The 19,461-nt window shown below is 48.8% G+C and overlaps 1 protein-coding gene across 1 annotated transcript in view; it reads left to right on the top strand.

The window, feature by feature from the left end:
• The first annotated feature begins 3,577 nt into the window (after window positions 1–3,577).
• The window catches only part of CRTAC1 (cartilage acidic protein 1), a 31,912-nt gene continuing 16,028 nt past the window's right edge, over window positions 3,578–19,461 (top strand). Inside the window, exons 1-2 of the mRNA XM_015415933.1 lie at window positions 3,578–3,726; window positions 10,506–10,711. Of these exons, the coding sequence (XP_015271419.1) occupies window positions 3,673–3,726; window positions 10,506–10,711 (260 nt within the window). The 5' untranslated portion in view covers window positions 3,578–3,672. The remainder of the gene's footprint in view (window positions 3,727–10,505; window positions 10,712–19,461) is intronic.

Raw genomic sequence — 19,461 nt, forward strand, 5'->3', positions numbered from 1 at the left:
AGCAGGAATTGGGTGGGGTGAGTAAATATTTCCCATTTTCTACTAGTTACAAGTTTTTTTAAAAAAATAATAATAATAAAAAGGTGTGACTTTGCTTGGGATTGCAATGAAAGTAACTGTGCAACATTGTGCTAATCCTGTGTGCAGTTTGACACACTGGTCTGTTTTGCCAGTATATACATGTCATATTCCGTAATATTAATATGTACACTTGTGCATGCTTGCATGTATACTTGGAGCCCAAGTATGAGTGGGAATATGGGTACACAATACCAAGGCTTGGACAAGGGACAGCTGAGGCTATAAGCCCATTACCATGATATGGTCTGTTTATATCATTTCAGAAATAAAGCAGATTTTTATTCCAGAAATCTTGGTTGTATGTATAGGAAAAGATTGTGTAAGGAAGGCCCCCTGTGGATAGTGGGCTCAGAGAAATGGCACTTGGGGACCTGTGAGTACTCTCTATTGTGGACAAAAACTGAGGTACCTTTTCATCTTATGTAAACCATCCTGATCACTCCTCAGAGGAAGAGGAGCCATCGCTGTGCTGCAGCTCTGGTAAAGATTTGCTTAGTTGAGAGGAAGGAGCTCATAAATATGTTACCTTAAAACACAACTGTTTGATATATTGAGAACATACCCCTTCTCTAGTAGCTGTACTAAAGCAGAATGAACCATTATGTTTGCAGCTCAGGTTATAGGCAAAGGAAACACGTGAAGTAAGTGTTCAAGCTTGGCCACCTATTGAATATAAATTACGGCTCTGGTTGTGCTTGAACAGAGTTTTCCAGTTTGCTTTAATTTTCTGCAACCTATCCCCAACTGCCCGGGTAAGTGAATGTTTCAGGCGTATACTGCACAACAGAGAATCCACTGAAATCAATGAAATCCCCCATTGCCTTGCTTTTAAAGGCACAGACTACATAGTACTCTGTGAAAAGTCATACAAATTTCCATCACATGGATTCTTTGATCATAATAGATCCATCAGAGTGGGTTTTTCCTTCTGGTGGCTAGATATTCTGGACAATAGTTGTTCCTGTAGCTAAAGTGGGAGGGCTTTAAAGAGAAGATCTGATGGGCAAAGATTAAGCTCTGGCCTGTCTGCCATGCTGCTATGTGTAGATACGATTGCTTGCATTTTTCATTTCTTTCTTCTCATTTTCTCTCTCTTTTCTTTTTTTAGCCTTTAAAACCTGACTCTTTCAGGGGAGAAGTATTTCCAGTTACAGGTCATTATAAACATGTCTAATATCCATGCAAGAACAGAAACAAATTCGTGTACATTAGCACTGGCCCCGCTGATTGGACTGACTCATAAATGAAACTGTATAATAGGATAGATAGGGCACTGGGAACATCTCACACATTTAGGACTGCATGATGCATTACTATTTCCTCTGTGCCTATTCAGCCACTCACATATTGCCCATCTAATCGATGTAATTGTGATGGGGGGAAAACACTCATGCCACCCTTCAGACATCACAGCACAGATGCTTTCTCCTATATGGAGATATATGTGGGAAATTATAACACATGAATCAGCCCTTACAGTTTGTGATGGCATGTGTGGTTTGAATGGAAAAAGCACCTATTAACTTTGCCTGGCTATTGACATTAGAGAAGTGGGACATCGTAATTTCCCCCCATTAGGCTCCATACCTGCTTCCCAGGGAGCTGTGGTATAATTAATGCAGCTGGTTAGGGATCTCTCCTACGAGGGGCTGGAGAAGGTTAGCCCCATTGCCATTTTATTAGCAGATTTCCACTACAAGGACCACCCCTCTTTGTAACTCTTCACAAGATAAGCAAGGTTGACATGGAAAGGTAAACACTGGCGTGTTAGCAAGACCCATTTCTAACATGGGACCAATGCTCCCTCTAAGCTGCGGAGTCTTGTGAGCAAAAATTCTACTCTGTGAGCTCCTGGCATTAAAGTTGTGAGTGAGCGATTTGGCTACTGCATAAATTAGTTTGCCCTGGAGCCCTCCTTCCTGAGCGAAGACAAAAATGTGTGAGCCGAAGGCTAAAAAACTGTGAGCTGGCTCACACTAGCTCAGCTTAGAGGGAACACTGCCTGGGACCCACTGAGCACCACCCGCTCTCCTCACTTTCTTCAGGTCAAACAGGAGATGTGCAAAACAACAAAGTGGCCTCAGACTGCGTTTTAGCAAGCTCTTGTAGTGACTGATGAGGCATCCAAATGTTGGAAATTGAGGGGTTTCTCCTGCACTAGGAGTCTGTAGGGCTACCACTTTGCCTGAGAAAGGCTGTCTGAGTCTTGACTCTCTTCTGTGTGTGTGTTGAGAGACTACACACACTCCATACAACACTGGAAGCATCTGGAGACAGTAAGGGAAGAAGGAGCCTTTTTAAAATTCCTCCTGGCAAAGTTCTAACCAACAGCAGAGGAAATTCAGGGTAACTTTAGCACCATACAGTCCGTTTTAAAACTGTTCAGATCCGGTGCCAGTCGCCAGGATTGCTGCCATCAGCCACAAGAGATGATGCCACCTTGTATTTTGTAGCTCTCTCCCCAGTCTCAGTCACTACTGGGATCTCCGTCATAGCCTGGCTGCTCCCAGTCCATCGGTGAGGGCAAAAGTGATTTTGCTAACCTTGGTGGGATTGGGGGGCAGGGGGGAAGAAGGTGGGCGTAGCGGCAGTCCTCATGGGCACCCGACAGCCCTGGCCTCTCGCTGCATGATAGATCTTCTACCCCTACCTGACTTACAGGAACCCCAAAGCGACCCTCTCCCCGTCTGTGACCAGACACACGGCCGGGCAAGGGAACTTGGAGTAGGGGGTAGGAAGGAAGCGATGCTGGAGGGGCTGCTGAGGAAGACAGAGCGGGTGGGCAGGAGGGGAGAGTCCCCGGCGCCCGCCCATTTAGGGGAAACTGGGCGCAGCTTGGGGCACGGCGTCGCCTCTGGGCGTGGGGGGGGGGAAGGGAGCCGGCTTGAGGTCTCCAAGGCTACGGTACACTTTTGCAACCCCCGGCCTCTCCCGCTCCGTTCCTTCCATCCTCCTCCACCCGGGTAGGCAGAACTTCCATCTTCCCAGCAGAGCCGCCTCTGAGATCTTATCTTCCCGGGAACAGAACAGTACGGAGCTTGTCACAGCCGGCTGCCCGGTGCCCGCCAAGATCAGCTCTCGGAGAGCGAGGGGGAGGGTGGCTCAGCGCCCGGGGCTTGGCTCGCTTTCTCCACGGTGCCCATCCTCCCCGGGCCTCTCCGGGCAGCGGCTGGGCTTTCTTCCGGCCACCGGCCCGGCCCCCTCGCGAAGGTTACTCGCGCCGAGTTTCTGAAGGCTGCGCGCACCGTCTCAACGCCCTCCTCCCCATCCCCGTCCCCGTCCCCGCCCGTCACAGTTTGGCTCCGTATCGATCGGCGCTGCCTGGCCGCGCTTCCCCTGCAATTCCAGGTAGTAAATCAGTGCCAAGCGGCGCCACCTCCCAGCGTTGCCATTGGCTGGCTGGCTCCGCTCGACCCTCGCTGATTGGATGCCTCTGCGCCACAAGGCTTTACATAAAGGAGCGCCCGCTCGGCCGGGCTTGCCTGAACTGGAGAGAGGGACGCGGAGCGCCAACCCAGCGGCGCCGGCTTCTTCGCGCAGCACCTCCGGCTCCGGGAGCAGGGCGGCTCTCTCGTCCCTCGCCCGCCCGGGATGCTCCGTGGCCCGCTGGCAGGCATGGCACCCCCGGAGCATCCCATCTCTCCGGTGAGTACCGATGGTGACCCTTGTCCAGCTCGGTACACCTGAGGGGGGCAAAGTTTCCACTTCGGGTGGAGAAGAAAAGTTGGGCGCCGGCAAAGGAGGCGAGGAGCCGCCCCTCCACCAGCCTCCCCGACGACCAAGTGCCCTCTGAAAGCCCGGCTGGCTTGGCGACTACGGACAGCCAAGGTGCCGCGAAGGGAGCGCGCTAGGATGCCTTCGGCAATGGGAGCCGGGGCGGGGGAGCCCTGGAACCCCAAAGCGGAGTGGGGGTGGTGGAGATTCTTGGGGTGCCCAGAAGTGTTGGGATGGAGTGGGAGGCAACGACAGCCTTCCCTTGCTGGTCGGCCTCTAACCCCTGCCTGAGGGAAGGGTCTGGCACTGGGCAGGAAAGAGAAGGGTAGGATCCGCCGGGTGCCAAGGTCTAACTGCTCCTAAGGTGACTGCTGCTGGTCTCCACACTGCACCGCCGGCTGCTACTGGCTGTGCCCCAGCTTTCGGGCTGGCCTGCTGTCCCGCACTGTGCCAGAGAGGGAGAGGAAGGCAAGGGCACCAACTCTGAAGTACAACTCCCAGAGCCTGGGCGATAGCTGAGGAGATGGTGGGTCTGGTGCTGATCTGGGTGGCTTTCGCAGGGAAGGGAAACCCAGCTGCTGCCTGCAGCATTAATGCAGGCTCTGGGCTGGTATCAGCGGTGCAGCCAGAGACAGTGTGAATTTTCTTAGTAACAGTCCCAAGAAAAATACCAGGATCTACCCGGGGAGGACTGCCAGGCGGGGACCGGAGCACTGTCGCGAGGATGCCACATATGTGCCTGGCGGGCTCTGTTCCTGTGCCTGAGTTACTTGCACTAGTGGTACTTTGGGAGATAATGTGGTGGTTTGGGATCCTGTGATGTTGCCTTGCTAATTTGATGCAGCCACAATTCACTGGCTGTAGGGTTGTGATGTCACTGAGCAGGGTTTGGAAATTCATTTTGAGAATGACGCCGTGAGTCTGTGGTATCCTTGGCCCACAGTCGTGTGGGGAAGACTGTGGGGCTGCTGGAGGGTTGTGTTTTACCTCTGACATGTGGACGGCCCAGGGGCTGTGATGTCTGTTAGGAGAGCCATGGCAGGGACATGCAGCAGCAACTGCTTGTTTGTGCAGAGCCATAATGTCATTACATTTCAGGATCTGCTGAGACCACCGCTTTGGGAGACCTGGGTCTGAGGCACCTTCCCCTCTTTCAGGACAGGCGATCAAGCTGTGTCTGCGCTCTGAGAGTCCTGTGCTCCAAACCAGCATGTCATACAACTCCCTCTACCCCCCACCCCCACGGGTGGGGGACAGCAGGCTGCTGCCATCCTGATGCGGCCGATCACTTCCTAGAGATCATCCAGTGACACCTGCGCCTTGGGGCCGGGTCTGCTGGGCTGGGTACCTCTCTTCAGTTATGCTCTGTCAATAGGTATATTGCAGTGTTATTGACCACACCCTGCAGGAGCAAGCAAACTATGGACATGTACAGCAGCAACCTGGCCTAAGAGGTGCCTTCTCCTTTGTGTGGATGTGAACTAGCACTGCTGTGAGCACTAAAATTTTAAAAGTTTTCCATCTGCTTAGCATCCGGGGTCTGATCACCACCAAGATAACCTTAGAGCAATGGGGTTGGGCAGCTTGCCCAATATGAAGGGGGAGGGGATCATGCAGCCAGTGCTCAGCACGCTGCCCCTGGCTAATTTGCTGCACTGTGGGCACAGAATAGGCATCCTTCTGGTGCGTGTGATGTTTCCTATGCCAAAGGTGGCCTGTTGGTGGAGAAGGGAGTGATATGCAGTCTCCAAGATCAGGGTGGAGGAGATGGTGGCTTCCTTCAGCATTCCCAACCAGAACAAGATGGTGACCAACCATTGTTTTTTTCTATCTATTTCCAACAACTTCTTTCCCTAGAGCATCTCTGCAAGGAGGTCGGTACCATGGTGACCATGTGGCATTTGCCAAGGCACCTGACACTGGTTCTGTACCTGGTTTGGTCAAAAGATGGACTAAGCCTGAGCTTGGATATACCTTATTCAATTGCTGTTATCAAAGCTTCCCCAACAAGAAGGAGGAAAGGGTCCAGAGGGAAAATCTTAGCTACAGCCTCATGTTCTGAAAGGTTTTCAGTCTTCTGCCTGAACATGGTAGGCTCTCTGCCCCATTTTTCTGGAGGGCCTGTCTCTTGCCCAAATGTGTTGGGGCTGTCCTTCTGCTTTCAGCACCCTACAGTGAGTCCTGAAGCACATCACAGAGCATTTTGGCTCCTTCTGTGGCTGGCACAATGGAAACTCTTGGCAATGGATGCAACCACCCCAGGGCTTAATCATTTTTGTCTTTGGAGACCGACTACACAGTTCCTTTTTAGATACTCTCCAGGGCTGCCTTTAAGGGGAAGATGTTATCAGTTAGTCAGATAAAGGGATCAAGTAAGAGTTGCTTCACACATCACAATCTGTGCTTGGTCAAGATCATATCGGCTTTTGTGAGGACTGAGTGTATAGGTTGTCATGTGTGCTTGATGTTCATATGGTTGTTTTGTTCTGTATGTGTGTCTTGGGAAGTCTGAGCTAATTTTTTAAAGTGTACACACATCGGAGAAAAATGCTCGTGGGTATGGTAATGCACTGGAATCTAAACCAAGGCAAGCATCATGCATGCCAAATGGTGGCATCCAAACCCATTTTGCTAGGCAGGGCATCTTCCGTGCTCTGCCTCCAAAGCAAGGATGTAGCCAGGCTGTGCTTGAGCAGAACTCCAGAACTTTCTTTGGACCTGGAGCAGTCAAGCTGTCAATAGAAGCATCTTCTTGCCCCTCTTCCAATGAGTGATAGCAACCACACCCTAGTGGGTGGTGCGCAGTCCATTTGTGCAGCCTTGCTGCTCAATGTTCTTAGACCGCAAAGTGATGTGGGAGGTTGCCATCTGCACATGCAGTGCTGCCACTTTTCTGAAGAGCAGAAGCCATGACTCTGCTCCACCCTCCACCTCTGCAGCCAGCATTGCCCTCATCTTCTCCCCCACCCCGCTTTGTTTGCCCCCACACCAGCATATTTAAAGTTACGCACTGCATTTCTTTTGGCACTCAGGCCAAATGATCTAGAGAGTTTTACCTTCTTTCTACACAGAAGTGTCTTTTGTGCTGGGATTTCATGACGTGAGAACCAACCCAAAGTGGACCCTTGATAGTCATAGCAGGATCTCTAAGCTCTAGCAGGCGGGCCCTCAAGTGAAAGAGCCGGGATTATGGAAATCAAATGTTTGTGCGCGCGTGTCTCTGTCTGCCTGTGCACAGGTGTAAGCGCCGTATGTGTGTGTTTAGGAAGGCAGCTTTAATTAATGGCCATTTCCCTAATGATCTATCTGGAAATGCTCACTGATGTATGGGTTTAATTAGCCCAAGCCAAACGCTGGGAGCCCGATGGTGGAACACGCCGTCCCTGTCACTAGGTGCCTGTTGCCGTCCTGTTTTTCAGGGAAGCTTGCTTAATGACAAGTTAATCTGGGCCTAAAGTGGAGGATGGTGCCTGCACCTAGGCTGCCAGCTCTGAGTGTGATGGATAACATTACTGTGGGCCAACACGGAGAGATGCATTGTGTTGCTGCACCTTTTGCCTGCTCCCTTTGCCTGAAGGAATTTCTGTTCTAGGCCACTGACCTTTACAGATTATGTCCAAGGTGAATGGAATGGATTCAGACCTTGTCCCACTCACAAGATCAAATATGGTGGCCCTCTTGGCGGACTGCACCATGGTTATGAGCATGCTTCTTCAGCAAAGGCACAGAGGTCTCATATTAGTGGGGCTTATAGACCGATGGTATCCGGCAGTCTGTTGGCAGCATAACAACCCTTTGCGAGCTGCACAGTGATATATTCCATCCGCTGCTTCATACTTTATCATAAAACTTAATGAATTGCACAAACACCACCCATTCCACCTCAAGGTACTCATTTGGGGCATATGGTGATTCGGGCTGTGTTTGGAGCAGCTAGGTTCTGGCTGGTTCTAGACTAGGAGCTGTAGAAATTTGGGGTGTTCTGACACTCTTTACCTGCCGGTGGCATGAGTAAGCCAGCCTGTGTTTTTCCAGGGTGCTAGCCCATATTTAGCCCAAGCAGGAAAATGGCTGCAGAATGCTAAAGAGCCAGGCAAAAATATTTCTTTAGCCGAACCACAACTGAGTTACCAAAAGATGGGAATGGAGAATGAGACACGTTTGCTGGAGTCTAGGACACAATTGGATATGGTTGCAATTCGGGCAGTCCCAGAGAGCCGATATTAGAACTAGTGAGTGATGATTCACAGGGATGCTTGCAAGATTACATATGCACCTTAACTACCCTTTTGTTCACACTATTCAAATGGACAAAGCATGATGAAAGGATGGATCCCCCCTTCCCAAGAGGTTGTAAAGGCAATATTGATTCCTAACCCACAGTAGCAATTATAAGAACACTCCAAGTTGACAGCCCCAGAAAAAAGATGCTGATTAACATAAGATGCAAGAGTTCTCATATGCATGTGCTGACAGAATGAAAAAGTGCCTCCTTTGACTATCCAGATTGCATGTACAAATGAGGAGGGAAGAGTTAAACTGAGAGAAAAAGTACATTTAAATTGTGAAAATGTACTTTCAAGTGTAGAAGGATGACCAGGACCTGAGAGATGTGCTACAGTATTCCTTGAACTGGGCAGTTTGTTCTTCTCTGCTTGTGGCACATCATGCATTGTGGGTTACCCTGCAGGAGGGATCAGTTAGGAGGGATCATTGTGAGGTGTCTGTGGGTGTGCCTTAGGGCTGAAAGAACCCTTAAGGTTCTCTAGCCTTACAATCAGACTCAGCAATTGTTCTCAGGACAAAACCAGGGGCTGATTAATCTGCCAGAGAAATGTCATTTTGTGAATGTCCTTGCATGTTGTTGGATATTCATCCCCTGGTGTGTACATGATTAGATGTACCCACCAAACTGTTTAAGGTATCTACGAGCGATTTCTCACTAGAGCTGCCTCGCAGCACAGCGCCGCTTGCCCCAACACAAACATGTCAATTTCACACCCGAGGCTGTGGGGCTGCATTTGACTCGGGGCTTTGCCCGATTTCCTCCGCAGTTTCATGATCCTCAAAAACCAGGATCACGAAACTGCGGAGGAAATCGGGCCCCCGGAGTCAAATGCAGCCCCGCAGCCTCGGGTGTGAAATTGACATGTTTGTGTCGGGGCAAACGGCGCTGTGCTGCGAGGCAGCTCTAGTGAGAAATCGCCCTACATATTCCTTCCCTCTGCCTCCTCTTGTGGCAACAACCTGGTGACTGCATGGCTTTCCACACAAGTTCCCAGCTCCAAGGTTAAATGGAATAGTGTGAATGTAAGTCATGATGAATCAAATTGAGCCTTCATTATTAGAGGCAGTATATCTGTTGTTGGATGCTTGAAGCAAACAATAGGGCATAGCTAATAAATCATGCCCTGTTTTTGAGCAGCCCATGCTGAAGACAGTATGCTTGCTAGTCAGACCTGTGGTCTCATCCAACAAGGGAATGCTTGTTTTTTTTGTAACCTGTACATCTCTGTAGGGTTTTGCATTCAGAGAGACATTACGTTCTGCCCCATTGAGACTTCCAGGGTAGTGAAAGTCCATTTCCTTAGCAATTTTCTATTCTGATCTATTTTTACCATGCATTATATAGCATACTTATTTTCTACTAATGCTAATTTAACCTCACCATTACCAACAAACTTGTGGCTGGAAGGAAGGATGCAATGTGTCTTTCTGTAGAAATCACTGAACTCTGGACTAAACACAAACATATGTGGTGTTGCTTTAATGTTCTTTTATAGCCGCTCTCCCTCCATCCAGCCCAGAAGACGAAGTTGGCTTCCCCTGGGAGCATGATGGTCAAAAATGTGTGTGGTGGGGGCTGCCTGTCCTTCAGGAATAGTTTTCCAGAGGGCATTTTAGGCTACTGTAAATAGTCACACTTCCTGGATGCGAATCTCTCCCTGTCTGAAGAAATTTCCCATGGATCCAAGCCCTTCTCCAGGAATTAAGATCAGGTTATCAATGGAAAGTTCAGGAGACTCAGTGGGCTGTAGTAGCTAGAACAGAGGTGTCAAATTCATTTGTTACAAGGGCCGGACCATGAGTGCCATAAAATGTAATGTCAGGTACTGGAGATATAAACTTTATAAAGGACACAAGCAAACCCAATTAATGATATTATTCTTTACTCAAAGTACAAATGAGCTTATCATTAACACTCTTACAGTATCTCCCTGATGCCCACCCTCCCACTTCCACTGCCTGTTATGAATCAGCACTGGGACAGTATACAGGGACATAATGCACAGCCTCTGTCATCTGGCAGTAAAGGTAATCAGATGCTTGTGGGCCAGATAAGAGCCCTGGATGGGCTGGTTCTGGCCCACAGGCCAGATGTTTGACACCCTGAGCTACAGTGCCAGCCTAGGATTTGGAAAGGTCCAGGTTCAAATCCCCACTATGCCTTGGAAACTCACTGCGTGACCTTGGGCCCGTCACTCTGTCAGGCTAAATTATCTTACAGGGTGGGTATTAGGGTAAAATTGAGAAGAGAGAACAGTGTCTTAAACTACTTTATGTTCACATTGTGGAGAAAAATGGGACATAAATATCTTAAATAAATCACTAGTTTGGCAATCTGGGCAGGAATTCACATATGGGGGGGGGAAATCCTCCAGCAGCTGCACAGGAATGACTGACCCAGCCTCATGCCTTTCTGTTTGCAGGTGCCAAGGGGGCTGCTGCTGCTGCTCTGGTGGAGCTTGGTTCTGACTTGGCCTGGCGAAGGATCCCAGCGCAGTGAGCCCATGTTCACAGCCGTCACGGACCATGTCCTCCCCCCTGACTATGACAGCAACCCCACGCAGCTCAATTACGGTGTGGCTGTGACTGATGTGGACCAGGACGGAGACTTCGAGATTATCGTGGCTGGGTGGGTACCCCCAGGGGTCATTTCGTAGAAAAAGACATGTAGGAGCTCATTAGCATAACTTATTTGCATATGCCACACCCCCTGACATCACTGGAAGTGTGTCAGAAGGCAACACCCACCGCTCAGGCTCCACTGGACTGTTTTGGATTGCTAGCTATTGGGGGTGGGGGGGAATGCGCAGATCTGCCCTCACAGAGGAGGGAGAGCTTGTATCTGAAGGCAGGCCCGGGGGGGGGGCCTCTGTAACTTACCTGGCTGCTTCTTGGTCTTCATGGCCTGACTGAGGGCTGCTGGGAGCAGGGGGTGGGGCTTGTTGCATGTTCCCACCCCCTGGGCTCCTTACTGCCGGAGCTCCGCTCCTGTGCGCTCCTGCAGGAAATGACCCCTGGGTACCACCAGGCAATGTTTGCTAACCCCAGAGTTACTGGAAAGTGGGATGGTTGCCGGCAGAGAAGATACCATGGCCGGGGTGGTCAGCAGGCTGGCTCTCTCAAGCAGCCGCTTCAGAAAGTTCCTGTTAGCAGGACCAAGAGCCAGTCCAGGCTGGCGTGTGGGAAAGATCTTCATGGAATTTTTTAAAAAAATAGGGGTGGAAAGGGTAAAGCAGGGGTGTTCGTACTTTCTCAACAGGCTAGTTTGAGAGGGCAGCACTGATCTGGCACAGATCCAGAATAAGCCAGAAGTAATAACAACTCAGATGCAGCTCAGGCAGGTGCTGAAATGGCCATGAATGTGCCGACACAGTAAAACTTCCTACAGCAGCTTCCTCACAGCTTATAGCGTAACTGCCTTTCCAGAGTCATTTCTCTGACAAACTGTTTGCCTGCAGCATGTGTCGCCCCCTCCCCCTTCTCTACCCACCCTCGGCCACGTGGGAGTCATGACCAAGTGAATGGGCACCAAAGGCAGCTGTCCCTCTATACTTTGCCACCCCGTGTACAACTTGTCCTGCCCATAAAACATTGGTGAATTACATTCAGCTGGAAGGAGCATATATCTGTTGGAGGACTTTATGTCTAGCTCTTCTTAGAGAGCTGGGTGGCTGATCAGATTTGCATCTTCAGCTGAATTCATTTTCCCAAGGAACCTCACCTCTGCGTACCTTCCTCCCCCCTCTTCCACTGCTTCTCCCTCGCAAGCCTCCCCCCCCTTATTTTTAAAATTATTTAATACGTTCTAATCCCACCTTCCTTCCGAGGAACTCAGAGTGCTGTATGTAATTCTTACCTCCACAGTTTTACCCCGACAACCACCCTCTGAGGTAGGCTAGGCTGTGGGTGACTGGCCCAGGTCACCCAGCAAGCTTCATGGCAGGGTGAGGACTTCAGCCTTGGTCTCCCAGATCCCCCACAGCCTAGCCTCTACACCAGACTGGCTCCCCCTGGCTGGTCTGTTCTCTGCACTCATAATGGAGCAGAGCACAGTAACAAACCTGCTTGCAGAGAGAGTCCCATATTTTCCCCAACTTGAAAATTTCTGGATCCTCCCCATCAGAACCTGCAGGCATCTCAGCTGTCTAAACTTGTATTTTGTGTTTTTTTTAAAAAATATCAATTTCACAGTATCATTAGCCCTATGATATTCTCTTCAGATCCCTTCACTGGCTGCTCTCAGATCTAGCACAATTGCTTCTTCTGTACCTTCAAAGCCCTCCATGATTTCAGTGACTTAACTCTCCCACCCTCATAGCAGCATATCCCTGCCAATTAACTTTCCACCTCCAGTTCCACCTTCCCCTTCACCTGTCTGACTGTCTCATCTCACTCAAGTGACTCTTTCCTTGCTGCCCCTTAGGCCTGGAAATTGTTACCCAGAATACCTGCATGAGGCCATCCCTTTCACTTCTTTCAAATTCTTCCTCAAAAACCACCGTTCCAAGACATAGTGGTGTGTTGGGCTAAGATCCTGGAGATCCAGTTTGGTGTAGTGGTTAAGTGCGCGGACTCTAATCTGGGAGAACTGGGTTTGATTCCCCACTCCTCCACTTGCAGCTGCTGGATGACCTTGGGCAAGCCATAATTCTGGCACAGCTGTTCTTGAAAAAGAACCGTTTCTGTCAGAGTTGTCTCAGCCCCACCTACCCCACAGGATGTCTGTTGTGGGGAGGGGAAGGGAAACGAGTTTGTAAGCCACTCTGATACTTAGGTAGTGAAGGGTGGGGTATAAATCCAATCTCCTCCTCTTCCTCCTCTTCCTCTGTTTACAGTGAACTTCTATGTGGTGTGTGTGTGTGTGTGTGAGAGAGAGAGAGAGAGAGAGAGAGAGAGACCTTGGGCCAGTCACTATTTCTCAGCATAACTCAACTCACAGGATGGTTGTTAGGACAGAATGGACAAGGGGAGAACAATGCAGTAAGCTCTTTCAGGGTCCCCATTGGGTAAAATAGATACAAATACCTGAGCCTAAGCAGGTATAATAGGAATTGATGCATATTATTTTTCTATTTATTCCTGTCTCCCTTAAGGCAAATTTTTGATTGTAATCTCATCAGGGCAGGGGCCTTGCATTCTGTGAAGTGCTCTAAGCACTGGTGTCCTGCACAAATACCAATAATTTGTTAATAGTATCTGCAGCATCATAAGGGATCATCAGTTCAACAGCCATCCCTATGCCAGTCCCTACCTTTCTCTAAACACTCATTGTATCTGCTTTGGCAAGATTAAGCACCCTTAATCAGGAATCTTATGACTGCTCCCATAACTAGCTTTAATTCTTTGTATACCATGACAAATCCCAGTTGTTAAGCAGTATAATTTGTTTGACAGGAGTTGAACTGGAAGGGGGCTCACTGGTTTATTTATTACCAAACTTGTTTTTCGGCTAGTAAAGCACAACATAGATGGATGTCTTAGGCTGTATTCCTTAACATTAAGAACCCCACCCAATATTATGACCAGGACCCCTGATTATCTGTGTTGATGCAGAATGATTGTGGTGTGAACCATACATATATGTGTCGGGGAGGGGGGCTTGCTAGGCACTTGTGCTGGGTAGGCAAACCCTCTCTTTGATCCCGCCCCTTTCCGTGACTCCAAGGTCAGCAGCTCTTGGCACAGCCTGTGTGGAGGAACTGTCTGCATTCCCACTTAGCCAGCATCTTTCCCCATAGTTGATGGTGATCCTTTGCAGGAGTCCGGGTGTCTGCATAGCAGCACGCAGCCCTCTTCAGGGAGGAGGAGGAATCTTTTCACCAATCAGCACACCCAGGCTGGAACTTCTATGTTATCCTCAAGGGCAAAGCTGCCATCTTTGGGACCTAGACAACTTCAGTGTCTTCCCCACAGTCACTTGGATTTAATGTTTCCGCAGCATACTAGATGCGGAGGAAACATAACGAGTGGGGAAAACAAGTGCTGGGGGTCTCGGTGTCTGGTCCTAAGGAAGAACAAAGTTCCCCCTGGCTGGGTGTGTCCCCAGATGCCGCAGTCCCTGCTTTCCCCCTTAGAGGGAGGGGCAGCCCTCTTCTTTCCACGCTCTCTTGCTGTTCTGACAGGTTTCAGTGTGTCCCTTGACATTGTATTAATTGGCTGGAGGGGTAAAGGAGGGCACCCAGCTCATTATGGGCAGCCTTGGCTTGGAAGGGTGCACAGGAGTGAGCAAGGTAATCTGCTGTGTGCTCCCTGCATCCACAAGCTGCCAAGAGCCCCAAAGGGCTGGGATGGGGGGGGGGGGGAATGGAGCTGACACTTGAAGAGCCAGCTGGCTCCTGTCACAGATTCTCCTTTGAATGAGGAGTGGCAAATGCAGAGCACCACAACAAGGGATCTGCATTTGTAGGAGGAGGAAGTGTCCATGCTTATGGTCAGGGACTTGTGTGTCTGTGCAGAGATCCGTGGGAGAAGACTGGTACACAACCAGCAATATAAGAGATGGACACCAGAACTAAACTTGGTAGGAGCCCAGCTGAACCCAAAGGATCCCCTCAACCTGCTTGGCAGATATCCTGCGGCCCTCATAAAGGAAAGGATATGGCAAGTGACACCCTGGGCAATCCTGACTTGGCTCCCACTTAAAATTGACTGCAAACTCATGTTCTACATAGTCTGAATCCCAGTGGGGAGGGCCATGCTGGGCCCTTTTGAGGCCGTTAATAGCCATGATGCATTTTAGCATCGAGTGGCAAGTGGTAGGCCCCGCACCTTATGAGATGGGGGGGAGCCTGCAACTGTTAACAGAATTCACATTAAAAATCAATAAATGTCATGTTGAAGATTCTGGGTCTCATGGTAGCAACAATGCAGAAGGAAACAATAGCAAACTGTGGCTCTGATGCCTGCTACAAAAACCATGCATGATTAGAAATGGAAGGGTTCTTACTTGAATGTTAAGCCATCTTAGATGTATGTTTCTGGATGGGTTAGAAATTATCATTGCTTGAAGTAGAGGATTAGATGATATTGTAAACAGAAATTTGCACCAATGCTCCTTAGGCATGCTTAGTCACCAATTCTGCGTTTCATCTGAAAAAACCCCCCCCCTTTCCCCCCCCCCCCCATCATTCCACTGACCTTTCTTCATGGGCTTGCATTCCAGACCCTCCACCTCCATCACTCTGTTCTGATCTGTCACCAATTTGTCAATGTTCTTATTAAGGGAGGAACATTAATGATAAACCAGTGCTTCAGCTCTGGCTTGAGCAGCTCTGAATAGAGCAATTGCCTCCTGTTTCACAGATACATCGTTTCTGCTGAGACTGTCCCCAAGTAGTGTGTCAGCTCTTGTTATACTCCTAGCTTACCTTCAGTTGGGTTCCACAGCAAATCACCCTCAGCTGAATTCTTAAGGTGATAATTCCCCATTGGGCATCATTTACAGCAGTACTTGAGCATCTACACAGGGGTATTCTCCATGCCACCCCAAACCCCAACCTCCCCAGGTGCTACTCCCAAATCTCCAGGAAGTTCCCCACCCAGCATTGGGAGCTTTAGGAGAAGGGCAGGCAATGCTCCCTCTAAGCTGTAGAGCCTTGTGAGCAAAAAGTCTGCTCTGTGAGCTACTGGCATTAAAGCTGTGAGTGAGTGATTTGGCTACTGCATAAATTAGTTTGCTCTGGAGCCATCCTTCCTGTGCTAAGACAAAAGTGTGTGAGCTGGAGGCTAAAGAACTGTGAGCTAGCTCACACTAACTCAGCTTAGAGGGAACACTGAGGGCAAGTGTGAGGGAATATTAAGGGGAGATGGCACCAATGGGTGGGGAGGTCCCAAAATTGATATCTCCCTGCCCATACAGTGGTCAAACCCAGTTTGACCATGCTCTTTCTGGAAAGATAGTACCACAGCAATTTTGCCGGGCAAAACCCAGGAGGTAGATATTTATTTATTTATTGCATTTTTACCCCGCCCTCCCTGCAAACGGGCTCAGGGCGGCTTACACGGGGGCACAAGCCCATACATAAAAACAGTATAAAACATTAAAAGCTATTAAGTCACAACAAAAACAAATAAAGTGCTCCATACAACAAGATGATCTCTGAAGATGGTATTGATCATTTCATTAGGGTGAAATTGTCCTGTCGGTGGTCCAAGCCAGTCCAGCAGCATCAGTGCCATGCAGAATTATGGCAGTTCTTCCGGGGACCACTCCCAACCCCGTTGTTTCAGTGATGGTAGTAATAGAGGTGGCAGAGGTGGCGGCCCCTATATAAAAGCCTGGTGGAAGAGCTCCATCTTGCAGGCCCTGCGGAACTGCATAAGGTCCCACAGGGCCCTGATCTCCTCCGGGATCTCATTCCACCAGGTGGGGGCCACCACTGAGAAGGATGATTACATAGATGATTACATAGCTATGTTGACACTCTTGGAGGAAAACAAGATCTAGTTTAAAAAGCAAGGTGAAGCAAAGTAATTGTGTAGAAGCAGACCTCTTCTAAAATTTATTTAGGATTTTCTTTTTCATTAAAATATGTTATGATCGATGAATTTTGGATAACAGCTGGGATTTCTGGTTTGTCAAAATAACTTTCAATTTGACTCTTATCCGCTAAAATGTTTGTGTTCCTGATCCTTTTGTGTCAACTTTTGTTAAGTTTAATACTTTTCTGAATAACAGCAATGTTAAATAGCACTAGTCCGATCATTGATCTATATGGAAGAACTCTCCTTTTCAAAACAGTGGATTAACTATTCTGTGGCTATGACTTTCACTATCTTGTCACCTGTTTCGTAGTTCTGACTGCGAACTGGCCAGGAAAAAAATGCCCTCTCCCTTTAATAGAGGCTTAAGATGTGGAAATGGACAATTGAAGGTTTTCATGGCATGCAGGGAAATAGCATTTCATCAAGCCTCTACAAAAGGAAAAGGGCATTTTTCTTCAGGCCAGGTAATAACCTACATTAAGTCATGCTTCCCTTTTCAGCTGCTGTTTGCTTTATTTATACTCTGCCTTAATCCTCAATGGCTTACATTGTTCTCCTCTCCTCCATTTTATCCTCACAACAACCCTGTGAGGTCAGGTAGGCTGAGAGTGTGATCCGGCTCAGGGTCACCCAGCAAGTTTCCATGACAGAGGGAGGATTCAAACCAGGGTCTCCCAGACCCTAGTCTGACACTCTAACCGCTATACCACAGTACCCAAGTCCAGTGTTGTGCCTAGAATGCACTATGTTAGCAACAGACGTCTATTAAGGAGCTAAACAGATGATTCCAAAGAGAAAGCTTAAGAGAAGACAAGCAGGATCCAGGCTTTCTACTCTTGGCTTTGCTTTGATCAGTGCTGAATGTGGTTTCCCCTCCCCCACTGTTGGTGCTTCTCATCAGAGGAGCTGTCCCATCGGTGGTCTCCGCTCTTGAAAGGACGATGTACGCTGCCCACCTGCAGCAGCTGCTGCTCTGGAGTTTTTTTCAGCCTGAGTTCCCATGAGCTCATTATTGGGCATTCAAGGTAGAAAGAAGGAAGCTAATTGGGAAGCAGCTGAATGTGGATGCCTTCACCAAGCAATGCCTTGTACATCTCTTCTGCACTGCATGGCTGATTCAGCCGTGCTGCAACTTACCCCAGCTACACCAGGACACTCAGGAACTAAGGCCAAGCCCTCCAGAAAAGTAATGCCGCCAAATGAGGATCCTTCTGACCTGAGACTGAAGGTGGCCAGATTGGAAGGAGAATCTAAAACTGTTTCTGGGAACTGAGCTGCGACTAGATTTGCCAACTCTGGCTTGAAAAATCCTTGGAGTTTTGGGGGTTGTTCCTTGGGAAGACAGCGGGGAGGGAGCTGGGGGGGGGGATGTGTGAATCCACCCTCTGAAGCTGCTGTTTCCTCCAGGGACACTCGTCCCTGTTGTCTGGAGAGCAGCTGTAATTCTGAGCGGGCTCCAGGTTCCACCTGGAGGTTGGCCAGGCAACCCTGGCTGCTGTAGCCCTGCCAGTGTGATTGGGGAAGTGGGCAGTTCTGCTGTTTCCTTTCATTCCAGGCTGCCATCATCACTACAGACAGGATATTTCATAACCAGAGGAATGTGAATGCTGCTTGGATAACTTGCTTACTGAAGGCCAGGGCAGGAGTGCTGCTGGGCATTTGGGGCATGGTGGTTGAGAAAGGGACACTTGAAAGGCGCAAAAGGGGGGGGGGGTTGCAGTTCCATTGAGCAGAGCTGGATTTATGTGCAAGCTAAGTAAGCTAGTGTTTTACTAAATTAACTTTTTGGGATAATGCTACATATGTGACCTCTTAAACTTGATATAGCTGAGGGCCTTGGCATGTTTTAATATGGCCCTGCTCTTGACTGCTGTCTATGGAGAGTGTTTTCCAATGTCAGGCACCTCTTCTATGCAAGTGACAACAATGTTGTTGTTGTTGTTGTTGTTGTTGTTGTTATTGTGTGCTGTCAAGTCACAACCAACTCAAAGCAACCTTAGCACCATGGGGTTTTCAAGGCAGGACACGAGCAAAGGTGGCTTGCCATTGCCTGCCCCTGTGTACCAACCCTGGTCGTCTTTGGTGGTCTCCCATCCAAGTATTAGCCACGGCCAACCCTGCCTAGCTTCCAACAAGATCGAGCTAGTCTGGGCTATTCACGGTGCTGCAAGTGACATTATTAGGGCTTAAATGTGCCAGCTTCAGAACTGGAGACTATGCCAATGGCCTTGAGAGCTTTTTGACTGTGAAGCATCATGCTGCTGTTACTGTCCTGGTGAGACATCTGGGAGAAGACATGAGAGCTACTTATATCTGCTGTTTCATGGCCTGGGAGATCATAAAGCACCAGGCATTGCTAACTGCTCTAGATGTAGCAATCTTAACTGGACAGGAAATGCTCTTCTCAATCTCAGTTTTGTTGGAAAGGAGAACTGGTATTTTCCTGTCCACAGACCAAAACCTGAGAACTATTCAAGCCTCATAACCAGCAGCCACAGATGTTTGTCCTTTTTATGTCTTCTTTCTTCTGTTCTGCTTCTGCAGTTGTCATATGGGTACGGTGGTCTATCAGCAGGGGAAGCAAAGTCAATTGCTCTGTAAATATCTAGTTACTCAGGCTTTTAAAAGGCTGGGATTGCAGGATGCTGCCCTTTCTTTCCTCTGTGCTGATACTACATTGTATGGAGCTTTTCCAGTCATGCAAAGATTACACAAACTACAGCAACATTATATAGAAAAATGAATTCAGAACTATTAGGGATTTCATCACATAGAAGCTTCCTTCCCAGGGTTATTAAAACATAGCAGGGCAGTAGTTACTCACCATGGGATGAAATGAAAGCATCAAAGGCTGAGGTTCTCATGGGATAACTGCAATCATTCATGTAAGTAGCA

This window comes from Gekko japonicus, unplaced genomic scaffold (assembly GCF_001447785.1).
Source record: "Gekko japonicus isolate JY-2015 unplaced genomic scaffold, Gekko_japonicus_V1.1 scaffold59, whole genome shotgun sequence".
NCBI classification, from domain to species: domain Eukaryota; kingdom Metazoa; phylum Chordata; class Lepidosauria; order Squamata; family Gekkonidae; genus Gekko; species Gekko japonicus.